This window comes from Coloeus monedula (assembly GCF_965178545.1).
Source record: "Coloeus monedula genome assembly, chromosome: 6".
NCBI classification, from domain to species: Eukaryota; Metazoa; Chordata; class Aves; order Passeriformes; family Corvidae; genus Coloeus; species Coloeus monedula.
This window is the reverse complement of record NC_138786.1, coordinates 37,224,684-37,250,237: the sequence shown is the minus strand read 5'-3', so window position 1 is coordinate 37,250,237 and position 25,554 is coordinate 37,224,684. Positions and strand designations below refer to the sequence as shown.

Here is a 25,554-nt window from a genome sequence, read left to right as displayed (position 1 = left end):
GTAGAACTTTGGCTTTCCTAACACCACCTCTATCCATGGCCAGGCAGTGTTTCTGATGTCCTGCTTCCTCCTGTGTACTGCCCTTTCAAATGACATTACTAGCAGGGAAACACGAATGTAGGAAAATCCAAGCTAGCACTGAGTTCTGAGTCTTGCTGCACTCCAGCCTTCCACTTGCTTCATACTTTTTTCTTGTTTTTTAAAGACCATGGAGCAGCCCTGAAAGTTGATTATAGGCTGCTCCTGGATTCTTTGGCACCTCACTGCTGGTGACATCTTCGGTCATATGAACAATTTTATATAAAGCTGTATAGTTATGTACTTTGGAACTACTGGAGCTGAAGCAGCTACATTGCAGAGTTTATCATCTAAAGTAAAACTTGGCATAAGCTCTCTGCTAAGAAAGAGTAATCAGACTAGTAATGTGCTGTGACAATCATGTTAACATTCAGCAAGTGTCCAAGTTTCTTTTTTTGTATTCACACTGCCATTTCATTTACATTAATGCTAAATGTTCTCCGGGGCAAGGATCAGGTTTTTACTGTGCTTGCACAATGATATGCTTTGGTTATGAAACCAATCCTGGTTACGAACCAGCATAAAGGTCACAACAGATGGTGCACATGCATGGTAATACCATCACTAAATGATAAGAAACATTTTTCTGAGTATCTTTTAGTTGTTGAATCTAGCTCCCAACAGAAGACAACATGGATTCATGTGTAAAGGCTGACTGAAATAATCAAGTAACAACTGTTGGTGACATCGACAGTGGGACTGAGTGCCCCTGCAGCAAGTTTGCCAATGACATCAAGCTGTGTGTGGTCACAAAATCAAAGAATCATTTAGGTTGGAAAAGACCTCCAAGATCAGTGAGTCCAACCTTTGACTGATCACCACCTTGTCAACCAGATCACAGCACCAGGTGATATGTCCAGCTGAACACCTCCAGGGATGGTGACTCTACCACCTCCATGGGGCAGTCCATTCCAATGTTTAACCCCTTCCATGAAGAAATTCCTCCTCAATAAGCTGGAGAGAAGAGAAGCCATCCAGAGGCACCCTGACAGGCTTGAAAAGTGGGCCTGTGCAAACCTCAGGAAGTTCAGCAAGGCCAACTCCAAGTTCCTGCAGCTAGGGCAGGGCAATCGCAAGCACAAATACAGGCTGGGCAGAGAATGGATTTACAGCAACCCTGGGGAGGACTTGGGGGTGTTGGTGGAGGAGAGGCATGACATGACCTGGCAACGTGCACTTACAGCCCAGAGAGCCAACTGTACTCTGGGCTGCATCCAAAGCAGTGTGGCCAGCAGGGTGAGGGAGGGGATTCTCCCCCTCTGTTTTCCTCTGGTGAGATCCTACTTGGAGTGCCGTGTCCACATTTGGGCCCAGTATAAGAAGAACTTGAACTTGTTGGATTAAGTCCAGATGAGGACCACTAAGATGGTCAGAGGGCTGGAGTACCTCTTCTGTGAGGAAAGGCTGAGAGAGGTAGGTTTGTTCAGCCTGCAGAAGAGAAGGCTCCAGGGAGACCTTACAGCATCTGCCAGTACCTAAATGGAGTTAAGAAGAATCCTGGAGAGGGACTTTTCACAAGAGCATGTAGGGACAGCACAAGGGGGAATGGCCTTAAGCTAAGAGAGTAGCTTTAGGTTAGATACAAGGTAAAAATTCTTCCCTATGAGGTTGGTGAGGCTCTGGAACTGGTTGTACAGAGACCTGTGGATACCCCATACCTGGAAGTGTTCAAGGACAGGCTGGATGGCGCTTTACACGACCTGATCTAGTGAAAGGCGTTCCTGCCCATAGCAGGCAGTGAATTAGAATGAGATGATCTTCAAGGTCCCTTTCAACCCAAACCACTCCATGAACGTGGTGAAAGAGAATAGAAAAGAATAAAGCTGTACAGAATATGAGCTCAAAGAAAATGGGCTTTATCAGAAGACAGCAAAGAGAAGATAAGCAAAGGACTGCCAGAGTAACATCAAATAGCACTATCAATGGTAGATGGCACAGGAATGAGATTACAAAATAGACTGGTACCAAAAAGTGAAGCATACTAGTAAATATTTAAGGTCCACAGAGACTGTGACAGTTGTCAAGGAGAAAGTGACATGATTACAGCTCAACTACTGACTACAACTTTTGCAAGCAAGGGAAGTAGAGGACTACAGAGTTGACATCCCCTGTGCTTTAGGAGTATGTTCAAGGCTTTACAAAAACAGCATCAAGGTAGAGAAGAATCAATTAAGGACTCTCACCCATGTGTAAGAAGGGATGGAATAACAAATCCTTTACTCGCAGAAATCCTAATGCACAATCAGTTTAGTTGTTAATATCGTATTCTCAGTTTCTTGAGGGTCAGCACACGCTCGCATGCTGCTGTATTGTCTTAACAAGGGCATAATAACAGCAGCTTTATTTTTGCACCATTAAACGCTGTTTTCCGTCGATCCTTCCCACCGGCAGAAGGAAGCCGAAACGGAGGGTGCGCTCCCACGGCCGCGGGAGAAGGCACCGCTCACGGCCCGGGCCCGGCCAAGTCCCGCCCCGGGGGCGCCTTCCACACCTCGGCGGCACCTATGGCCACGTCCCCGGGGCCTGGGGCCCAAGCGGGGCCGGGGTCCCTGTGCGAGAACTGCGGCCCGAGGCTCCGGAGCCCCGCCGTCCCGGGCCCGCCGCTGCAGAGGCGAAGAGAAGGCGGTAGAGGGGCCGCCACCCCGTTGCCGGGAGACCCAAGCCGGGTGAGAGGGCGCGAACCCCCGGCGGAGGCGCGGCGGCGCCCGCAGCCCGCCCCGGGGGACAGAGGCAGCCGCCGCAGCGGCAGCGTTCGGCCGGCTCCGCTCCCCGCCCGAGCGCCGGGAGGGACCGGTGCCTCCCGCGCGGCGGGACCGCGGGCAGGCGCTCACCTGTCTGCTTCTCCCGGATCCCGGCCGCCATCTTCCCGCGCCGCCGGCCCGGCCGCCCCGCCCGCCGCCTGCGCAGCCGCCGCGACACGTGGCGGACCCTGAGGCCGGGGGCGGGCCCGGCCCGGCTCCTCGGCAGCGGCGAGCCGGGAATGCCCGCCTACGATTGAAAACACGGGCCTGTGCTTTGTCCTGGCTGAGAACAGGGCGGGGACAGCCTTTTCCATCTTTTGGTGGTAGTTTATGCTCTTGGACTGAAGTTTCAAGAAACACCTTTAATACGACCACCTCCTAACTAACTGAAAGGAGTGATGTTTCAAAACCAGGCATCTAGCTACAAAAAAAAGTAGTGAAATTTTAGTGAGTTATCACAACGGAATATAGTCAAGAGTTCGCTTTCCTCTGCCTCAGGACGCACAAGCACACAGGCCCGCTTCCCTTCATGCCCTTACAGCAATCCTGCCGGGGAAGAGCCCCACTCGCCCTAACTCAGCTTTCGATACAAAGGTACCTGGGTAAACATGCCATATACACCTTTATATAAATCTATAGGTACACAAATTAAACTGCAGAAAATAGTGATAACACTTGTAGGGCTAAACCCTATTAAATCAACAAAATAAAACCACCGAAGCTACATATTTAACCTTTTATTGCACTTGGAATATATACATAGTATTTCTCACAATTACAAATTATTTGAACACTGATGCTACACCTGCCATGTAAAATGTTGCTTGAAGATGCAACAGTTCAGGCACTGATCCTGCAGTTCAAGTTAGAGCTAAAAATATTTACAAAATTACATTTTCTTGCATAACATTCTACATACCGTAACTTTAAAAAAGAACATTGTTTATGTAATACAAAAATCAGAGGGTTACATTGTAGCTTTTTAACAAATATCACCATTTTGAAAATGATCTTCTGTATACATATGATTCGATACTTCAGTAGTTTTTGCATGCTAATTTTTCTTTTGTCCAACTAGAAATTCCCTTAGGTAAGAAACGGTAAAGTTTGAGCTTTAAACACGTTTTACTATAGAATACAGATTCAAGATACAATTTTCAAATTTATTTTGCAGGCTTCAAAGTTGCAATTCCTTCAATTAAAATCAGATTTTTTTGGATACTATTTTCAAAATGCATATGCAGAATGTGAGTGTGAATAATTAACTAATACTCTCAAAATCCTCTGTTTTCAAATCCCAGGACTTAACATCTTAATGAAAAAAAATCAAAGCTGCAGCATGCAATGGTTTAGACTTTTACTATGAACAAATGTTTTTCTCCTTTGGAATATATTTCACTCTTAAACCAGTTTAAAAGGCTAACAGCTTTTCTGTAAGCATCCTCTGAATGAGTAAAAAAGCAAGTCACAGAAATTTCTTATTCCTTGGCTTTTCAAACATAGAGCTAAAATACTTCAGGGTGTTTTTTTAATTATATGTGCATTGTTAAAGAGACCGTACTAAACCCACTAATATATTATTGTTTAGTAGAAAATTATCACTCTAGAAAATAAATAGCTTATTTGATGTGCTAGTTCCAGATGGAAGCTAAGGGTTTGATGCACAAACTGTGGGGTGAAGTTCTTTGGCCAAACACAAAAAAGACTGCAATAGTTCTTTAGTGGCGCTGACAAATCTTGTAAAAGATGCACCTTCTGTAAGAATATATTTAATACACAACTGATGCATATCAATTATTCTCCCTGTGTTACAGAAATACTGAAAGCAATCTCCCTAGTTGCCAGGTGTGCCTCAGGTTATGTTTATGTAAAATGAAAACTACCCCATAATATTGCACTTCAGTGATCTGCTATAAAAAAAACCTATGGCCCTTATAGCTACATAAATTGCTCTTACAATTTCAAGACAAGGGAGACCATTCTGTATTTGGAAGTTAGCTTATTCAGAGGAATTCTAATGAACAGTTCAAATAAATTTATGATTGGTCTATATAAATTAATGCTGAAAATGAGGAAAGTTCCTTTCCATATTCCAGGAATACAACTTGAATATATTAAGTATTATACTGGAGTGTCTAGATAGAGCTGATCAAACAACAGAAAAGGAAAGACAACTTGTCCTGAATGGGTACATGTCAGTATTAGAAAATGGGAACAAATTCTGTGGAAGAAAAACTCTTTCAAGCAATATTACACATGATGTGATTTTACAAATTCAGTGTTTGGATATAGCGTTGTATAGCAGATAGTTTTAAAAGTTAACATTTTTTACACCCAACATATAGGTTAATTCTGCCTTTATATAAAAACCTTTCAACTGTTGAGTTCAAAAGTAATAAGCAAAAAAGGTGTGAACTCGATTTTTGTAATCTCAGGTATGTTTTGAAGGCTTATATTCACATTATTTTATTATTTCTTTTTCCATTGAAGGTCTTAAAATGCAGTTTATTTAGTTCCAGGTTCTGAACAATTTCTCTTGTCACTGCAGGTAGCAAAAGTCCAAGAACTGTCCTTTAAAATTACTCACATTCTGCTTGCTACTTTTGTAATTTCTGTATTTTTCACATGGAAGAATAACATTACAGAACACATTTATCTCTAACTATGCAAGAAAAACAAATACTGCACTGAGTAAACTACTCATTTTTAAAGTATAATATTATATCTGCAGGAAACTCATTACATTTTAAAAATACAAACATACAATATAAATCCTTATTATGTAAACAAATTTGTGCCAAACCACTCCCTATAATGGTAATAAACCATTCTGAAGGCTAAGAATACAAAGCATTTATTGGCAGAATGAGTCAAAAATTATGCAAAGATCAGAAACACAGAATATTATTGGAGAGAAGACACTGAGAAAATGCTTAGTATATAAACAGTCAAATTACATTCTCCAAGAGATCATGCATTTATTTTAAAGGAGACTTGAATATGCTTTTGGCCAATAAGCAAAACCCACTGCTAATGCTGTCTTAATTTCTCATAGTCTTAAATTTTTAATGACAAGACTGATGAGATTAGATTGTTCTAGCCATTAGAAGTAGTGAGAAATTATTGCAAGTATTAAATCAAACATTTCCTTAGACTTTCTATTATTTTTTCAGAAGCACCTATCCATTTGTAATTACTGTGGATGTACTTTCTTGCGAAGGTATTCAAATACAAAGCAATCCTGCTTATATTTTCAATTCAAACCAAGCTATATTAAATAAGAAAGTATATGATTACTTTTCAGTATTTTGAAGAATGTGGATACATACAGATATATATAGATACATATGTATCTATATTACATCTATAGCACAACTGATGTTCAGGACACATAGTACAGGTGGTCAAAACTGACAGAGGGAAATAGTAATTTCAAAACAGAGAGCAGCATACATTTAAAAAGAACATACTTAAGTGTCCTTTTAATTTCATAGTTTTAGCATTAGTAACATTAAAGTGTTGCTGCGTAGGAACTTCACTACTTAACTTTTACAGCTTAATGGCCCGGCCATTTATACAAATTACTACAGCACTAACATATATTTTATACAGTGCTCAGAATTCATCTAAGATTGAACAGGAAGAGTTTAGAACAGAAGCTAGAAAAGTATCAGGCCCAGACAAGATTGATGGTAGACTGCCTTTAGTTTAACTAAGAGCTTTAGAGCATGGTCGTAGGAAAATACTGACTTTAATGGAAGACGAGTTTACATATTCTAATGAGTGACAACCTTCTTTTCATACTCAACAACATTAACTCCTATATTTCGCCTTGAAAGACCAGTTATTGTTGCATGTTCAAGATTTTATTCTGATTTTTACTATTTTGACTCTATGAGTAATTAAAAATGTATGGAAGTAGAATGCAGAAATGTGCGAATGTCAAAGATTTTGTTGAACAGAGACAAGTTCAATCTGATTGTGTTCTTGCGCTGCATTATTTTGCCTATGTTTTCTCCAGACCTTTAAAGCACTAGCCAAAACGACTGTAAAACTACAAGTACTTTGAATTTCCTAGGTTTCTATGAACCATTGGAATGTAAATGAATCAATACAAAACAATTACTGAAAAAATATACACGGAATTAAAGAACTGCATCACAGCTTTATGCAAGACAATGCTCTGTAGCAATTATCTTCAAAATGTACCTGATTTGTTTTTGATAAATAAGTTACCTAAGTATTTGATACAATCCATATACTTACCTGTTACAGAGTTTGGTAACATTTCATACCTGTCTACAGCAAAAGCTGACATTTAAACTACTTCTGCAAGAGATGGCTGACTCTTAAAGTTGACTTCAAAAGGAAAATTATTGAAAAAATTAAAGTTTTTTTAATTTGGAAATTGTATTCTATCTCATAACATTACAACTTTTAGCATAATTCTGGGGGAAGGGTCAGAAAATACTAAAAGTATGTTGTCCAAAAATACAGTAGCGAACTGAAAGCAGATGTTCCTGCAGAAAACCCAAGTTTCCAACATTCAGTTTAACAGCAAAAATACTTATTCCCCTTCAACTCTTAGTGTGTTTCTGATGGTGAGCTCCATTTTATTTTTGAACTGCTGATATGTCTTTGTTATAGGAAGCTCTAAGCAATTAAGAAGTCTCTTTCCAACGGGATACCTTATATGCAAAAATTTAATAGTAGGTTCAGGATCAAAACCAATGGATGGTATGTAACAGGAGCCTGTTACGAAGAGCAGAATATCCTCCAATGTCACTACAGACTCACCACCTAAAAAAACGGAATAAGTTTTTATCATTGATTGTCTATTACACATAAACCATTAGCCTGCATGTTAAGTGCTAAGAGAAAAAAAACCCCACATGAAATCAAATCAATATGCAGTTATATGGCCACCTAAGAAAAAGTTTAGCAAGAAAAACCCACTTCAGTTAATTCTGAAAAATCTTAAGTGAATATAAAATCCTCTTCTGCAAGAAAAAGATAGAAAACAGTGGTCTTTAAGACTTTACACAAACTATTTAATAAAGGATTTTTCTGTATCACTTAGGTTGTGTGTTGGATTATTTTTTTAATTCACAGGAGTCCTAGATCCAATCTTTCAGGTATTTACCTCTCTAAAGTTTTGGGCAACAGTTTCAGAAATTCTAACTAGTAAGAAAGAAGGGGAAGAAGGAACAATTAGGAACTGATAGTGACTACAAAACCTTGATTTATTTACCCTACTGAACTCTAAAAAAAAAAAAATCAATTTCTGTATGTACACCAGCAACTAAATAGCCTGCACATGAAAGGGGAGGATTTTGAAATTAAAAAAAAAATTAAAAATTACTTACTTTCCACATCTCGCAAATAGCCCATCCAAAAACCAGCACCTTTGAGTTTATTTACATCTGATGAGGAATGGATTGTAAAGAGATCATAAATAGTTTCCGCTGAAAGTCTTTCGGGTTTGTGGCACAATATGCTAGAGAATGCATCTGGGTGCATTTGCATTTTCTCTAGAACGCCAAGAGTTTTCAAACCCTGCCTAAAACTAGGAGGGGAGGAAAAAAAAAGACCATGCATCAGAACTCTGCATTTTATAAAGCTGCAAGATGGGATATAATAAATCTTCCCCATCTGCAGTCTCTGTACCTTCTCAGTAAAGTTACACAGTACTCCCATTTTATCTCGGAAAATGCATTTAACTTTCATTTTAACAATCTAAATGTTTCTGTGGAGGTTTTTGTGGAGATGAAAGAAATACCAGTGATATGTAGAAATTAACCTTATTTCCTGGTACTTGATTGTGCAAGGTTTACTTTTATATGGGAACATAGCAAATCTCTTTCTTACAAATAGCTCTTTGGAAAACAGTTTAAATTTCTTGTCCATAGACAAAATGAGTTGTCTTAAAAGATAGCCTTTGCTTGGCTTTTGCAGTCTGCTTGTGCTTACATGCTATTATTTCTCCCTGTGCCGAATGCAGATAAGCAACATCCTGGGCTGTACTAGGAATTGTGTTGCCAGCAGTTCAAGGGAGGTGATCTTTTTCCTCTGCTTAGCAGCAGTAAGGCCACACTTGAGTGCTGTGTTCAGTGCCAGACTGCCCAGTACAAGAGAGATATGGACATACTGGAGAAAGCCTGGCAAAGGATGACTAGGATGATTAAGGGACTACAGCATAATCCTAAGAGGAGAGGCTGAGAGAGCTGGAACTCTTCAGCCTGGAGAAGGTTCAGGTGGAATCTCAACATGTAGAGGTACCTGAAGGGAATGTGCAAGGAAGTCAGAGACAAGCTCTTTTCAGTGGTGCCCAGTGGCCTAGAACATTTAACAGCTAAAATAACCAACACTCTAGTTACTCTCAGTCCTTGATAGTGACAAGTGATTTCTTGTTCTACTCACTTATGCATATTTTATGTCCATCTCCCAAAATGCACAAAACCACATTACCGCATAAACAAATGGGCTAATTATTAAGTTTTACTTTTTAACTCACTAGTTTTAAAATAAGATATAGATTGTTCAATCATGACAGAGGACCTTGGCGGAAAGACTAATTGCTCTGACCTTCATTAAAAAAAAAATCCTCACATTAACAATTAGTTTTCATAGCTCTTGGAGATTGAGTTGATTCAAATTTGTCAAAGATAACACTATATTTGAAGTTTAAATCAAGCTATGCTTGCTGGAAGAATTAGCATCCAATACATTTTACCAAGCAGATGAAGAATGCGAATTGGAAGTAAGGGCAGAGACCAATCAAAGAACAGTCAAGAGCTGCAACTTTTCCAGCTAATGAGGTCATCACTACCTCACAGAAACATCAATGCAATGCCTATGTTCTAAGCAGGCCAACTTACACTTGTTGACGGTATTGCACTCCTAATGGCACAGACAAACTCCCTAATTAGAACTCTAGAAAACTCATTTGAATTCTAAACATATGTTAAACATTTCTAAAATGTAAAGATTCTAAATTTGAGCAATTCTGAATTAGAAATGAACATAAGCTAGAGAAATTTTATAGTGCAAAGGTCTTTGTGATGCTGTAGTTTAAAAACTGTGAATCTGCCTTCTTCGTAAGGTTGAAAACGGAATGTGACCAAGGAGAAGTGGAACAGAGCAGATATGCAGAGAAATAATTTCAGTCTTTCAGTTTAACTACCTAGTTAACAGTTGCTACTTAATCAACTGAAAATTACAGTACACTTCATTGAGAATAAGTGAGAACATGTGAAAGTTAGTTTTAGCAACATATTAATTAGTATTTCAGTGAGGAAAAGAACCAAGAAGTTTGAGAACTCAAACAAAACAAACCTTTCTAAGGGTAAAGTAATTCTCTTGATTACATGATAGATCAATATGTCATTCACCAGCATGTTCTTATCACACAAAGCTGTTACAGGTCTTAAACATCCAGCAGCAGTGAGGAATTCACAGCAGTCCTGTAGTGTAGACCGTAGGCTGGACAGACTATTTGCATATTTTATCTGCATAAAAAGATAAGTCAGGCCGTTGTTTACCATGTGTGCATACGTATATGTGAAAAATAAGCCTTTTAATTTCAACAAAATTTATACTCAGTAAGTTCTTCTTTATCTCCAAATATAGTCTTGAGCAAGAAATAAAATGAAACTTATTGCATGTTACCATTTGTATTGTTTGTGCTACATCAACATCAGCAACATCTTCCAAAGCTGGCTTCACATTCTCTGGACCGTAGACAAGGCAATCGAACAGTGTTTTGGAAAAGAAACCAGGAGATGGACCACCATGAACCAGAGAAACCGCAATCATTTTACCAGCTTCAAAATAAAGATTTTCTTTTACAGCTGCAAATAAAAAAATGTTTACTTTATATGCATAGAAATGATTTCTGATCCTCATTTCATAATAGAAAATGTCATAGTGCTTTTTTTTCTTAATGACTTTTGCTGTCTCCTGATAGTTCCAACTCTAAGGTGACATTTTTACATAGGAGTATCACATTCTTTTACACCAACTCTTCACCCACTATCAAGGTTTGGAAGATGTAACTTCCTCTTCTGCTTTACACCCAATGCATATTTAATTCTGAAGCATAAGAACTCAAAGAAGCTAACTTGGGGTCTTTGGGAAGCATGCTATGAGAAATAATGTTCTAGAAATTTGAGGAAAGAAAAATAATTAGCAGAGAAAGTGAGTCCGGAAGAAAGAAATTCACTTAAGGAGAACAAATACCCTAATTAAAAAGTTCCAAGTCTAGTTATATGCTGTATTTTTTCCAAGGTTGTCATCAACTTCTACAACTAACCCAAAATTTTTAATTACAAATCCACACACCATCCCCCTTCAGAATTGAAAAAGTAAAAAAAAAAATCAAACCCCAATTTTTATCCTTCAGGACTACACTTGTGAACTGACACTCATACTGGCTGAAGATTAAAAATTAAGTTATATACTTCTCAATATGTTTTTCAACAAAGCAACCAATTACCTTGAAAATCAAGGGCCAAGTTCTTTCCAGAAGAGCCCTCAAACAATGATGAATTCTGAAGGTGAAGAATTAATAATTGGAAGAAATGGTATTTTGATGCAGCAGAAGTATTTGTCTTTGATCTATTTTTGCAGTTTGAGAAATTTACTTCAATGGTGTTTGTGGGACTGAAGTTGCGCTGTCTAAATCCTTTTAAAGCATTACTCCAAATACTTTCTGCATTGATGTTAAGTCTTGTTGTTTTTGTTTTAACTTGCACCTTTAACTCCTTCAGTATATTACAAACTTCCCTTCTTTGCTCTCTTAAATGCCTATAAGAAAATTGCATGTATTTTCAGATGAAATCTATGATTCATAATCAGCAACAGTTCTACAAAAAACATTTTAACAGTCTGTTATAAGAACACTTCTTTAAACACTGTGGCACATTCAGGTATTGCCTAAATTATTAATTATTAAAACATTTAGTATAGAATTAAAAAATTTTAACACTGTAGTGGTTAAGTTTAAATATCTCTTAAGAACCAAAAAAAGGAGGCAGAAATAATTACCCTGGCATAAAGAAAATAGTGATTTTCTTAATACAGTGCCAAACAATTCTCATACAATGATTCGACATTTAAACAATCTGAATGAAACAAGTGAGAAATTGAAGAGTTTACCATTTTACATTAAAGATGTTTTGCAACCAAATTAGAATAATCTTTGTCACTATAATAAAAAATATATTTGAGTAGGAATAAAGTTCTCATTTAAAAAACCAAGATGTTTCCTTTGCTTTCTAACTTCCAACCAAAACTATCTCAAATACCGTATCTACTAGAAATAACTTACTCCCTCATCAGAATTTTTAGCACATAAGGCAGAATCCATAAATTAACTATTCACAAGAGGATAATGAATTTTATGTCCTTAAACTGAGTATTTTATATTAAAACATGTTGTTTTAGCACTGACTTTAGTACAATCATGAACTATTCATACAGTACAAATACAAACACATTTAAAATTTAGGATGTCTAATTAGAAGAAAGCAATTAGGATTATTTTTATTCCCTATTTTCTAAAGAACGTTTAGCCATGCATCAGTAAGGGCAAGTATGCATTTCTGGGTTTGGATCCCCTCATTACCTAACCTACAAATTCTCACTAGGTTTCATTCTTTTCTCCTCATGCCCCTCTAGCATTTAGAAACAGCAGAAGTCTCTCTCAAGCTATGACTTCAGGTTGTAAGTGTATATTGATCTCATTTTTGCAGTGACTATAAACATACACACACACAAATATATAGGAATACTATATATACTCACACAGAGAAATGCATATGCATACTGTAGATACACAAACACACACACAGAGATCCTCCCCCCTGCATGTTCTGTAGGAAATATAGTATAAAGCCATGTGCTAGATTAGTCTTCAAAATAAGAAAAATAGAAGAAAATACTTTTGTGTCAGGGACCAGTTCCTGTTTGACTTCACTGGAGATAAGGACGTTGTCATTCTGTCAGATGCTGGAAGTTCTAGGTGTGAGCAAGGTGACAAGTTCTGGCACATTATCTTTGATGATCTGTAAGACAAATCAGTATTTTAAGAAGAGATACAACTAAAGAATACATGAACACTTCCTATTTCAAGGTAGCAGTATCGTTCCTCCTACTTCAGCACCGAATCTCATTTGTATCTTCATTTCCATGAAGTCCACCAGTGCCTGAACTACAATTTTAAAAATAACAATTCTGTATTTTATTCCTTGGTGGCCTTAGGATCTGTTTTCAGTTGCATCTCATACATTAGATGAAAGTCCTGACTGATACAGTAAGCAAAAACTAAAAGTATTAGTTTCTACAAACTTGAGAAGTTTTTATTACAGCAGAGGAAAACATTAATATGAACTTCTCTAAGTCAGACTTCTAGAACACTCTTAAAATGGAAAAAATACCAATAAGCAAACAATGCTTTGCCATTTGTATAATCTAAGTTACCACTAAATTGTTGAAATTCCTTTAACAAGGATCTATCCTTACCAACTACAAAGTTGTTTACATGCCACCAAATCCAAATAACTACAGCAAATTTCCAGAGCTCATGGCTTACTCAGAAAACTTCAATTATTAAACTTTATTCCAATTTAATTTGATTAGCAATTAAATGTAAGTTTCTGCTACGGAATAAGCCACCATTTCCTCATGTTTAAGTATTATTTTATGCAGTAATCAGTTTCTGCGAGAAAACAGAAAATTACACACTGGAGTAGATAATTGCGCGGAGATCCGGATGATTGCCGAGGGGACTTTGGAGGTGGCTCTTCCAGCAAACAAGTCGTCCCATTTGTCTTTTCAGAGGTAGCCAAAGCACGCTTTTTCCGTTTGCTATACTTTCCTGTATGATTACATTATATTATTTAATGATTTTGCTCATTGTAAAGTATACTTACATAACTTAAAGTTATCATTTAAGAAATCACTGTCACATCCATAACTTTACCTGATTTTGCAAAGATACTTCTGCATTCCATGCACTCCCAGTTTTGCTCCCATGACTTCATAGACGAACAGGCCAAATGAGTCCCACGAGAACCGCAATACTGACAACGCTTTATTTCCCATTTACTAAAATTAAAAACTTAGGTATTTAGAATTAGACAGAAGAATGAGGCTAATTAAAACAAAGAATATTCAAAAGTAAGCGCAATCCAGACACTAAACCAACAAAGCATAACTTTATCAGTCTGGTAGAACAGATTCTAATCAGGGAGACTTTCTTCACAAAGATGTACTCATACCTGGCTACAACAAGAAAAAAAAGCTACTTATGTTCCAGCACCTTGCACTGAATGAGGGTATTAGGGTACTCCCCTGCCCTGAAGTCAATAGTTTGCGGTCACTATTTTCTTCTCATGCTGCTAGTCAGCAAAATCCTCTGTGTTCTATGGGTATCCATCAGTCAGCTTTTCCAAATGGTAATTATTTTAAAGGAGAACTCTCTACAGAAACATTCAAACTACTGACCTAAGTCTACTACTTTAACAATAATTTCTTGTAAAGGCTCTAAGTATTTTAACACTTCTGAAATTGCTGAATTAAACTCCAAATGATACATATACAACATTCATTTACACACATGCTATGTTGATGCACAAATTCTGCTTCAGCCTGTATAAAATGAGGACAAGGACAAGGTAACTGATAATCCATTAACTTTGGCTGTCATGGCTTTCATAACCAGATTAAGTTAGAGAAATTTAGTATTGAAATATGATTGTAATGAGTAAAACAAACATTATCTAGACAGTGTGCTGGCTTGATATTAAAACCTGATGCCAAAAAACATCAAAGCATAAGTAACTAAAAATAATAATAAATAACAACAATGAAAAACACATCAAAAAATGATTCCATCCTAAATTATACTTTCCTGCTAAAGTATCATACCTATCAGGTTCATTATAGTCTCTTCCTTTCTTACAGAGACATCTTTTAACATCACAGTGTTGATAACAATGCAGTAAGTCTTGATATGCATTTTCTTCAAGTTCCCAAGACGCATCCCTATAAACAAGGCAGAAGATTGGATATTAGAACTGATTTATGATCATTTCAATGGGTTACTCTATATTTTGAAAAATATATATGCAATAAACACATGAATATATTTCAATCATGTCATGTTCTATGTAACAGACAACAGAGAGGGGGAAGAAAAGTCTAGTAACTAAAATAATACTATAAAACACACAGATGGACTTCTTCTTGGATAGTTACTTTGATTTCAAGTATTTATTATTTTTCACATGACCTCAGTGCACATTTTCTCTGTCTCATATTATTCCCTTTTTTCTCTCACAGAAAACAAGGATATTTGTTTAGGCAGCCTACTCAAGTTACCGCCAAAACCGGTTTCATGAATGGTAACTCAGAATGTTCCAGACCAGTACAGCAAAGTTCATCAAATATTTTGACTCCTCTTCCTCTCCAGAATCTTAAGCTTCTGCCTCAAGAGGGAACTAATGGTGCTCTCTGAAAGGACTAATAGTTATTAAGGAATACTACTTCTAACAAAGAAGCATCATTCTGATCTCTTTCTATCGTATTTTGAGCCTCATCAGGTTATAGAAACAGGAAAAATGGCTCGGAATTTTGGAAGCAGGTATTACAGCAAACATAACCTTTGCAATCCCTTGGCAGAAGATAGAAGCTGTATGGCTGAGTAATCAGTCAATTACAATTCTGTCTTGACAGAAATTCAGATAATTAAACTTGGGCACAGAAAATACACTTCTCAACAATCCCTATGTTAAGGAAAAATTATTGTATTTAAGAAGTGCTTTTATCTTTTAATTGGGTTTAGAGTTTAAGTTGAATGATGGCATTAAAAATGACTTTTCAGAGCTTTCTGCTTTATGTTTGAGATAATTAATTTGACCTTTGCCAATTTTTATGCATATCTAGAAGGACACAGGCCACTCCTTACCAAACTGAACAATCCCACAACTGAAGGTAGAACTAACATTTCACATATTAATAGCTGAAGTTCTGTAGAATAAATTAAAATGTTTATAACAGCCTGTCAAAGTTTTCATACAAGAGTGATTATTAACAAAATTACTTACCTTTCTGGAATGTGTATGCCCATTCTCAACATTTCTTTTTGAAATTTGTCCTTGTTATTACACACTGTGCACCTAAAGAAAAATATCCCAGCACTCAAAGCTTGATACTGTGTCAAGAAAAAAAAAAACACAACAAAAAAAACCAGACCAATTATTGAATTACTACCATCCTTAAGATGCCAATAAATTATGTCTTAATATTGAGAAGCATTACATTCACGGATACTGTCATGACACGGGTGTTTAAGCTAGTATCAAATTGTGATATGATTTGACATTAAAGCAAATGGAATGGATTTTCTCTTCCTTTAAAGGAAAGGGCTCATACGCTAGAATAAGGTTCATAAACGAAAGCACCATCCTTTTCAGTCAACCTCCCCAGATCCAAAGTTTACAAAAAGAATGTTGTAACTTTTTCTAGTCCTGGATTTAGTCAAAGAGAATTGATGATGGATACAGTTTTAGCACTCAGATTCTGCACATAACAACTTGCAAGAAAGCAACTACATAGGCTGAACTTCAGTTCCTAAAAGTAGTAAAGGCATACAGTATATATCATACATGCAGAAACATGGAGGGGCCATTGAGGGAGAAAAAGTTAACAGCATTAAAACCCCAAAATCCTTTTGTGTCCATAACACAATTTCAGCACTGTTCTTCAAACCTAGTATGTTTCATACCTACTATCTACACTTAACACTAAGCAATTGTTCCATTACTTTTTAAACAGAAATGTGATCTCCATGGATGCAAAAAGAATGAAAGCGAGAACCTGTATTACCTGCAAGCATTCTCGATGAAACCAAGCATTTTTACAGCAAGGACTTTTCAATACAGTATACACTGGAAGATGTTCAACCAAATCCAGGCATATTGTGCACTGTGAAGCTCCTCTAGGTTCTTTATCCGTAAACTTTTGGACTGGTCTATGTTCCCAACAGTAAGATCTAAAAATAATAATTTATGGTTCCCTTAACAAAATAACATTTTAAGAACCTTCTTCATAAAATTTGGAGACAGTAAAATTAATTCATTACTCTATTTTTTATGAATAAGTGCTATGCAACAAGCTAAGAATGCAGACATACTGGTTTTGGCTAGGCTAGAGTTAAGCTTCTTAATAATAGCTTGTATGGTGCTGTGTTTTGGATTTGTGATGAAATCAGTGTTGAAAACACAGTGATATTCTAATTATTGCCAAGCAGATCTTGAACAGAGACCAGACCTTTACTGTTTCTCACTCCTTCCCACCAGTGAGCAGGCTAGGGGTGCACAAGGAATTGGGAGGTGAGACAGCTGGGGTGGTTAACCCCAACTGACCTAGGGGATATTCCATACCATACATCCAAGAAATGCAGCTCGAGAAGAAACTTTTCTGAAAATGCCTTATCTTTACATGCACTTGAGGTAATGTCAGCCATTTTTATTAAGTGCCTGCCGGACTTCATCCACCCTAAAACTCGGCTCATAATAAGGATAATGCACTCAAGAGTATTTTGACTACAGCCAAGATGCTAGAGAGATGACAGTAAAAGAAAACATTTTTTAGACATTTGATATTAAGCCCATTTCTCCTGCAGTCCATCTCTAATAAACTTGGAAACACAACAAAATGGCAGACAGTGTGTTTTTACTGCTGAGATAAACAGGTAGGCAAACCTCTGCCATTTCAACAAAGGCACAGGAGAGAGGCAAACAAAAAAACCAAATCAACCATTATGCAGTTTATTCCACAGCTCAGAATTTACTGCTCAATTTTATAAACAACTCAACTACTTGTATAAGCATAAAGTCATATTTAAAAGTGTTGAGAATTCAGTTTGTAAGTATTAGGTATGCAACGTAACTGTTTGACTTCCATGTCTTCCACAATTAGGGTATTTTGTTCCTAGATAATCTGATGTCATTTGTAACTAGCAGCCTATCCAATAATAAGCCATGAAAGAAACCCAAGTTATGTCCGGTATAAATATAGTAAATTGAAAATGGAAAAACAACTCACCTGAAGTCTTCCATAAACTGGAAAATGCATTCCCTTTGTAACCCACAAGGAAAATGGTAACTTCGTTTGCATTTAGGAGCTACACATCCAATTGAAGCACCCTTTTTCTTACAGATATTACATTTCTAGAAATAATTTTTTTGGGAACAGAATATTAACATCTTAAATACAAGTAAAATTACAGGAATTAAACCAATAGAAAAATTACAGAAAGTGTGTAAGAAGGAATAGAAGCTCATAGATTATAACTGTGACAAGACTAATGTGGTTTAGCTCTGTTACCAAGAGCAAACATATGCAGTTATTTCACAGACTTTATGTACTGGTTTATATGCATATTGTCTTGTGACATGTAAGCTAAAATATGAGCTATTTTATCAGTACCTATAGTTTAGTTGCATCTATAAATTATTTACTGTCAGCTTCAAGCTCAGCACAATGTCATGAGGTATTACGAAAGTTTAATTCACTCTTATTTATCTGCAACATACCCAGAGAATAAAAATAGTTGCAAACTGTAGAGGCCCAGGGAAGCTGACTTCAGTTCTGGGATGGATTGTAATGGAGCATCCCTGCCCCACAGGCCACACCGTGATCTCAGAAATGCTCAGTAGGCTTCAGCCTAGACAAACTGTACTGGACTAAGCCTCTCTTGAGGTTCATCAGAAACACTGTATGTTCCCAGGAACTAACACGCATCTCATGAGCTCCTGTTTTATAACAAACAGCCTTGGAAACTTATTTTTCTTGCCTGAATAACAATCCAGGTGGAGTAGTATTTTTGTTACTGAAACTTCAAAGAAAGTTACCAACCCGAACTGCAGCCAGGATGCGCTAATGGTGCCTTCCCGGGCTAGCACGAGGTGCTGGCACCGAGCAAAGTTCTGCCTGCCCGAGCGGGGCAGATGGAGACTGATCCCGGCGCGCGGGGGAGTGGGCGAATCGCCTGCACGGGTTCGCCTCGCTCTCCCATGTCTAGCGTGCCCTAAGGAGGTAGGATAAAGCGGAGGGACTCCTGGTGAGGAGGAGAAAAATCCATGGAGCAAGCTGAAGCCACACGGTTTGCGGGGGCGCTTTGTAGCCCTGCCAAAGGGGTGTGGAAAATGCACAGTAACCAATGATACATCAATCAGGGGGTGTTACAGAGGCGGGGAGAAGGGATTACAGCAAATGGGGAAGGGGTAGGCGGGGAGAAGTAACAGAGACCAATTAGCAACGGAAGAACCTAGATCTCTCTGGAAAAGCAGCCAGATATGAGAAATATGGGAAAGGGAAAGCTGCAGGTAAAGGTAAGGCACGGATTGCAGCTTTTGGGGTGTTCCCTGTAATTTCAGGGATTTTAGGCTGTGGTTCAGCTGAACCTGGCTTTGGCCATGGTTCACCGCAACAAGGATGGAAAATTACTGTAACTAAAGCCCACTCTCTGTGACCCTATAAACAGTGGTCCAAAGTGAGACCTTAGGAGCTCTCGATTCCCAGAAGACAAGGGGCTAATGTGCATGTCTCAAGCACTGATAACCACATGGCTCTGGAGCAAGCCAGGGACTGCTGGCAGTAACAAACAAGAACTGCTGGTGATAAACCAAGGACTATCGATATTAGCACACTGTGAGAAAGAACAAGATTTAACTGGAACTGAGGGCCAGGCAGAGATTCACTTTTTTGTGAGAGAGAACCACAACACAGCACAGTGCAAGCACAGGAATGTGTGGCAGGAAGTGGGCATGGACTACAGGGTGGGATTAAGACCCCCAAAGCCCTCCAACCCATTTTCAGAAAGGCCTGAAAGAACAGACTGCTCATGATAACTAATTTACATAGAAGGCAGGAAATCTACCTTCGGGGTGGAAAAACCTATCCCTAAAAAGGAACCCCTCAAAAAACCCCAGGCTAGTTTCCATGCCAAGTGTGTAATTTACTAATAAAACCTTCTGATCTCTTGTCAGCCATCTGACATTTGTTATTCCTTTTGCCCAATGAACATTTACGAATCTTAGGTGCTTCCTTCCCCTTAAAGGTGGATTGTTAAAATTTCTGCAGAGCTTTTTCCTTGTGGCTTCCACAAATCCAATATACTTGTTACTTAAACATAAAATTTAGATGTTAGAATGGGCTCAGCACATTGTCCATTGGAGAAAGAAAACAAACCCCACGGGCAGTACTAAGAGCACTTAAAAGTAACTTTTTTCCCCCTTGTAAATACCAAAGACATCATTCTTACCAGTTTTGCAGCTCTGTTTACTTCTTTTCTAATATCTGTGATTAAAAATCCATCCACACCTTCATCTTCTTCCCCTCTCTGCCAAATGCCACTTGACATCAACTATGAAAACAATTCAATTTAAAACATTCACCTACCTAAAGATTTAAAGTTACATACACTATGCTTGTCAAGAGAGAAGTTTAGTCTAAAAAAGCTCATATGGAAACATTTTAATGATTAAAAAGCTGATACAAAACATCTAGGTATTTTTGTCTGACATGACAATAACCAGTAACATGAAAAGAAATATTTCATAACATCAATGTATTGTATAATACTGTATGGTCCGAGACAGTGTATTTTGCCTTCCTTTTTGAAGTATACAGACTATTCAGATAATTGTCAAACAATTACTTTCAGCATATAAATCTTCAGAGGAAGTAAAATTAAATTAGCTTTGTTAATATGAATGACAATTGTGCTGTGGAGATAATGAAACACAGTAGGAAGTAACTGTACTGAAGTGTCACCTAAGAGGAAAAGTAATTCACTTTAGAGGAGATTTAAATAAACACAGAATCAAGTAACTAGGCAAATCAGAAGAGCCTGATGATAATTTAAAGTTAGGCAGCTACATTACAATCTTCAAATAACTGAAGAGTTTCACAACTTGATGCCATCTATGTTCTTTACAATCTCTAATTTCAACATAGCACCATTTTAACTAGCTTTATCAATATTTTAGTCAAATAAATGTAAGATTATATACTCAAACATATTAAATATATTTTTCCAACTGTGAGACATTTGGCAAAGATAATTAAACTATCACTAATGGGTTTCGTTGTAGAACTCTTCTTATATAACATATACTATATTTAAGTAAAATCACAGGGCTTTGCTCATTTTTCAAAGTAGAGACAACAAGATGTAAAAGATATTGTGATGAGCTTCCTGCAGTTAAAATATCTTATAAGTCATAAGGCTCAGTGTTGCATGCATGCCTTTTCCTAGCTTTTCATCAGGATAGGACTTTTTCCTATAATTTGATATGGCCTTATATAGGAGACAAAATTACCACTAAAATAGTATAATGACCTATATTTCCTTCCAGCTGCTTAAAATTTCTTTAAAAACAAATATTTCTATCTTTATGCAACTTCAGAAAACCTCCACTCTCCTTAGTTTTTAAAGGATTCTAGTATCTAAACTATTAAACCATTTGCAATCAACACTCTCTGAAGAACTTGTTAAGAAAACATACCCCCTACATTTCTTCTGATACTAGACACTTAGTTTAAAATTTGGGGAGAAAATTCAAATTTTATTTATTAACAAACAAAAACCTTTTTTTGGTAAAGTAGCCATATTATTCTAAAGACCTGTGAAAATTTAGAGCTTGAAAGGTAGTTTAAGTATACCTTTAAGAATGTGAGTTTTGGAAATGTCAAGGTTGGTAACAAAAGCTGCAGGTTATATCCACAGCTTTAAATTATAAGCTTCTACTAATTAGTGATACTGTACTAACATGATCAGCAGAGTACATATAACTTAACTGAAAATTAGGACTTAAAAGTGTTACAATGTCCTATGTAATGTCAGAGAACAGCTCACAGCCAACAAGAATAAGGAATGAGGAAAAAAGAAAACATTTCTGTACTTTTTCCACAAGGGGTAGAATTTTCACATTTCAAATTTTGAAACTTCACTGTTGTTATGGAAGTAGGTGCAAACTGTTCCCCTTGTCTTAACATGTACCTTCATTGCTATTTGCTATGATAGGTTGGGAGAATTAATGAATTCCTTTAAATGGGCCACAAACAGAATTCAGCTTTGAATAAAGGCTTGTTGGGATTTACTTATTTTATCTGCTGCACCTGACAAGTACAAGCCTTCAAGGCTATGAGTTAAAGCTCACAGTTCAAGCTTTACAACAACAAAATCGTTACAACAACTGGACAGGTTATCACTATTAAATACTTACTGCACATTTTTTTTTTTCCAGGTAAAACAGAAAACTCCAAGATCAACACCACACACTTACCAAACAGTAATAATGAACAGTGAGATTGTATTCCACATAGATCCTTTTTTCTCCATACTTTTCAGGGCAGTCATCTGTCCGTCCACAGAGAACACAGACTAAAATGCAGAATCATGTTTATAACCACAGTGAGTGTACTGGAATTACTATGGATCAGCTATAGAGCAGTAGCTTTCACCTCTTTTAATCACATGGAATCTTCAAGTAGATTACTGGATAAAGGACAGTAGATATCCCTTTCCTTAATGTTGAATTTTATAGCAGATACAGAAAAATGTACTATTTGTTCCTCTTCTAGTTACTAGAAAGAAAATACTTAACCAGCCTGCTGATTCACGAGAGGTCTATCAGCCAAGCTGAATTCACAAAGCAGACTGTGCTCCCAATTGAAATATTCTTCCCAAAACACCCAAAGAGAATTGTCAAATGGCCAACAATGTCCAGGTGCATGTGAAATGTCACCTAGTTATTTTTAGTACAATACATAAAGTTATCCCCATATTAGAATCCATGAATTAACCATTTCTTTGTCTACCTATGGGATAACATTGGTGAAAAGCATGTGAATAGTGCCAAGCCATATGCTACCACAGTTTTCAAAAACACTTAACAATTTGAGACAACACTGCATTCAACTAAAACCTTGAGGATTTACCACTTACTGAAGTTTCTAGCCCACTAACATAGTTCCATGGACATTTAACAGCTTCCCTTCAATTCCCAGATGTATAAAATACATTTAAAATATTCTAAGATCAAGAACAGTCACAGTAATGACAAGAAGAGGGTTAACTGCTTCAGCCTAAGAAAGTCCTTAGTGGTACTTCTCAAACACAGCTGTGTTATTTCGCTGCTAAAGTCACAGGGTTACTTTCTTAAAACATCTGCAGAAAATACTATTTTAAAATATTCTAATCACAGCAAACAAATGCAAGGAAGTTTGTAAGTTATTTCTTTTTCATTTCCTGAGACAAGTGGTGGTTCCAACACAATTTCACAGAATGGTTAGGGTTGGTAGGGACCTCTGGAGATCATCTGGTCCAACCCCCTGCCAATGCAGGGTCACCTAGAGCAGGTGACACAGGAACTTGTGCAAGTGGGTTTTGAATGTCTCCAAAGAGGGTGAGTCCACAACCTCCCTGGGCAGCCTCTTCCAGTGCTCTGCCACCCTCAACGTAAAGAAGCTCTTCCTCATGTTGAGGGGGAACTTCTTGTGTTTTAGTTCATGACCATTGCTCCTCATCCTGTTGCTGGGCACCACTGAAGAGTCTGGCACCATGCTCTTGGCACCTGCCTCTGAGATATTTATATGTGTTAATGAGATTCCCTCTCAGTCTTCTCCTCTCCAGACTAAACAGGCCAATCCCCCTCAGTCTCTCCTTCAGACTGAGATGCTTCAGACCCCAAATCATCTCTGTGGCCTCTGCTGAACCCTCTCAGGAGGTCTTTGTCTTTTTTGTACTGAAGAGCCTCAAAATGGACACAGTAATTTGATTCTTGGAAACTCACCTGCTCTTTGAGCCTAAATAAAACAAGTTATAACTAGCATTATATATGCAGATTAAGTATTTCTGAAATGATTTAATAAAAACTTTACTCACATGTACTTTGAACATCAAAATTATTTGGTTTACTCATCCTGAGTTCTTCTGGCTGTCATGCAAAAGAAATGAGGTATTAAATACATCCAGTACATTAATGAACATTATATACCTCTTTTATGTTTTATTTAAACCTGAAAAAAAAAAAGTGCATAAACTCAATAAACTAAAAGCAGGATTAGGACTTGAATTATAATTATAATTGAATTATAATTCAATTATAATTCAACTGTTATTGTGAGAGATAGGGGTTCAGAAAGCAGGATGCAAATGTCCAGAAAAAAAATTCCTAGACCAATGAAAGATACAGCAACTTTTACCTATCTCCCCAAACTAACAAACAATATATTTTATTTTCAGAAGAGAAAATAAAGTCCAATGAAACACCTAGTTATGTACAAACTTAACTGTACAGAAGAGTTCTTACTTATTTTAAGTATCAGAAATAACGGCCCACAGACAATCTATGGAGTAGCTGTGACTTGTTCTCAAATAAAGGTTATACTAATACAAAGAAGTTGGAAACAAAAACTAGCTGTGTAGAGCAGTGATGTAACTATGAATATAGTCTCCACTCTTTGGAGAAAATGCAGGATCCTGGCCTAATCAGAGAAATCCCGATCCACAAAAAAGCCAGACAGAAAAAACCCCACCCCAAAAAGGGTGAGGAATCCAAAACTGGGACATGCATACAAGGGAATTTACACCACGTAGGACTATGTATTTTAAATTCTGAAATGCAAAGTAATTTATTTAGAAACACTGATCTAACTTGCATTTCTTTCAAACATCATCTAACTGTCCTCCACTGTGTGCCATGCCATGCACCCTATCCCACCTTGGACAAAAAAAACCCAACCCAAACCAAATAATCCCTAGTTTCTTCACCACAGCACCAAGACGATTATTCTTTCTCAAAACCCTTCTAGGAACACATCCGTAGATCTCTGACTTGCCTTCCCTTAGGAAGCTGAAGAAGGCATTACCTAAGTTCTGCAAGCCAAGAATCATGGGTGATTGCCTGAATCTCCAGGCTATATCTCAGGTAGGCAAACAACTCCCTCTCACATGCTGAAACAAACAGGGAAGCAACCAGTAACAAATCCAAGGTCCATACCAGATGCCTGTCAGACTGCGAGCTATGCGGTCTGGTATTTACAGTTTTGATGACTGCCAGATATCAGCTTCAGGAACAAACTTGAGGCTAATCCAAACTATTGCAAATAAAGCACTGTAGCAATTTTACTGGAGATTTAGGGAAGGAGAATTGTATTGAGAAAGGAAAGGAAAGAGAGGCAGAAGTCTCAGGCACAAGGCAATTGCCTATACCACTAAGAACCTGAGTAGCTGCATGAAAGACCTTGGCCAGAAAACAATCTAAAAGGAAAACAAACCAAAAAGTCAGATGAAATAAGTGATTACTGTTTTCCCAGAAACACACTTCCCTTTTCCTAAAGGAATAAATATTCAAAGGGAGCAAAAGACAAGCACAGAGCTCACACACATTCCCTTTCTTGAGGATTTCCCCAGGATGGTCACTGTCAGTTTCACCATTCTCAAGCTGTTGCGGTACTACAACAAAGAAGCTGCCTATACACGGCCACACAAGCCGTTTTGGTAGAAAGCCCTACAGGTCGACAAAGCCCATATGTAGCTGGAAACAAGAAAACCACCTTCCCACCTTTCCTTGGCTCTAGTAAAATAGAAAGGAAAAAACAAACAGCTACACCACCCCCACCCCTAATTCCTTCTACTTTTCTCAAATTCTTTCAGGGAAGT

General features: G+C 37.5%; 2 protein-coding genes across 2 annotated transcripts in view; both read right to left on the bottom strand.

Moving 5' to 3' along the window:
• SCFD1 (sec1 family domain containing 1) overlaps window positions 1–3,021 on the bottom strand; it is a 52,555-nt gene extending 49,534 nt beyond the window's left edge. The window contains exon 1 of the mRNA XM_082284516.1: window positions 2,910–3,021. Coding sequence (XP_082140642.1) covers window positions 2,910–2,940 — 31 coding nt within the window. The 5' untranslated portion in view covers window positions 2,941–3,021. The remainder of the gene's footprint in view (window positions 1–2,909) is intronic.
• A 4,025-nt stretch (window positions 3,022–7,046) lies between these two features.
• G2E3 (G2/M-phase specific E3 ubiquitin protein ligase) lies at window positions 7,047–23,887 on the bottom strand. The gene is made up of 15 exons (XM_082284333.1): window positions 23,776–23,887; window positions 22,175–22,272; window positions 20,149–20,250; window positions 17,928–18,052; window positions 16,707–16,872; window positions 15,926–16,032; window positions 14,748–14,864; window positions 13,801–13,925; window positions 13,563–13,695; window positions 12,761–12,883; window positions 11,314–11,624; window positions 10,488–10,669; window positions 10,155–10,327; window positions 8,186–8,385; window positions 7,047–7,619 (listed from the first exon to the last, which is right to left on the bottom strand). Exons 1-15 carry the CDS (start codon window positions 23,810–23,812, stop codon window positions 7,387–7,389), a joined length of 2,232 nt encoding a protein of 743 aa, XP_082140459.1. The 5' UTR covers window positions 23,813–23,887; the 3' UTR covers window positions 7,047–7,386.
• Between the last annotated feature and the right edge of the window lie 1,667 nt (window positions 23,888–25,554).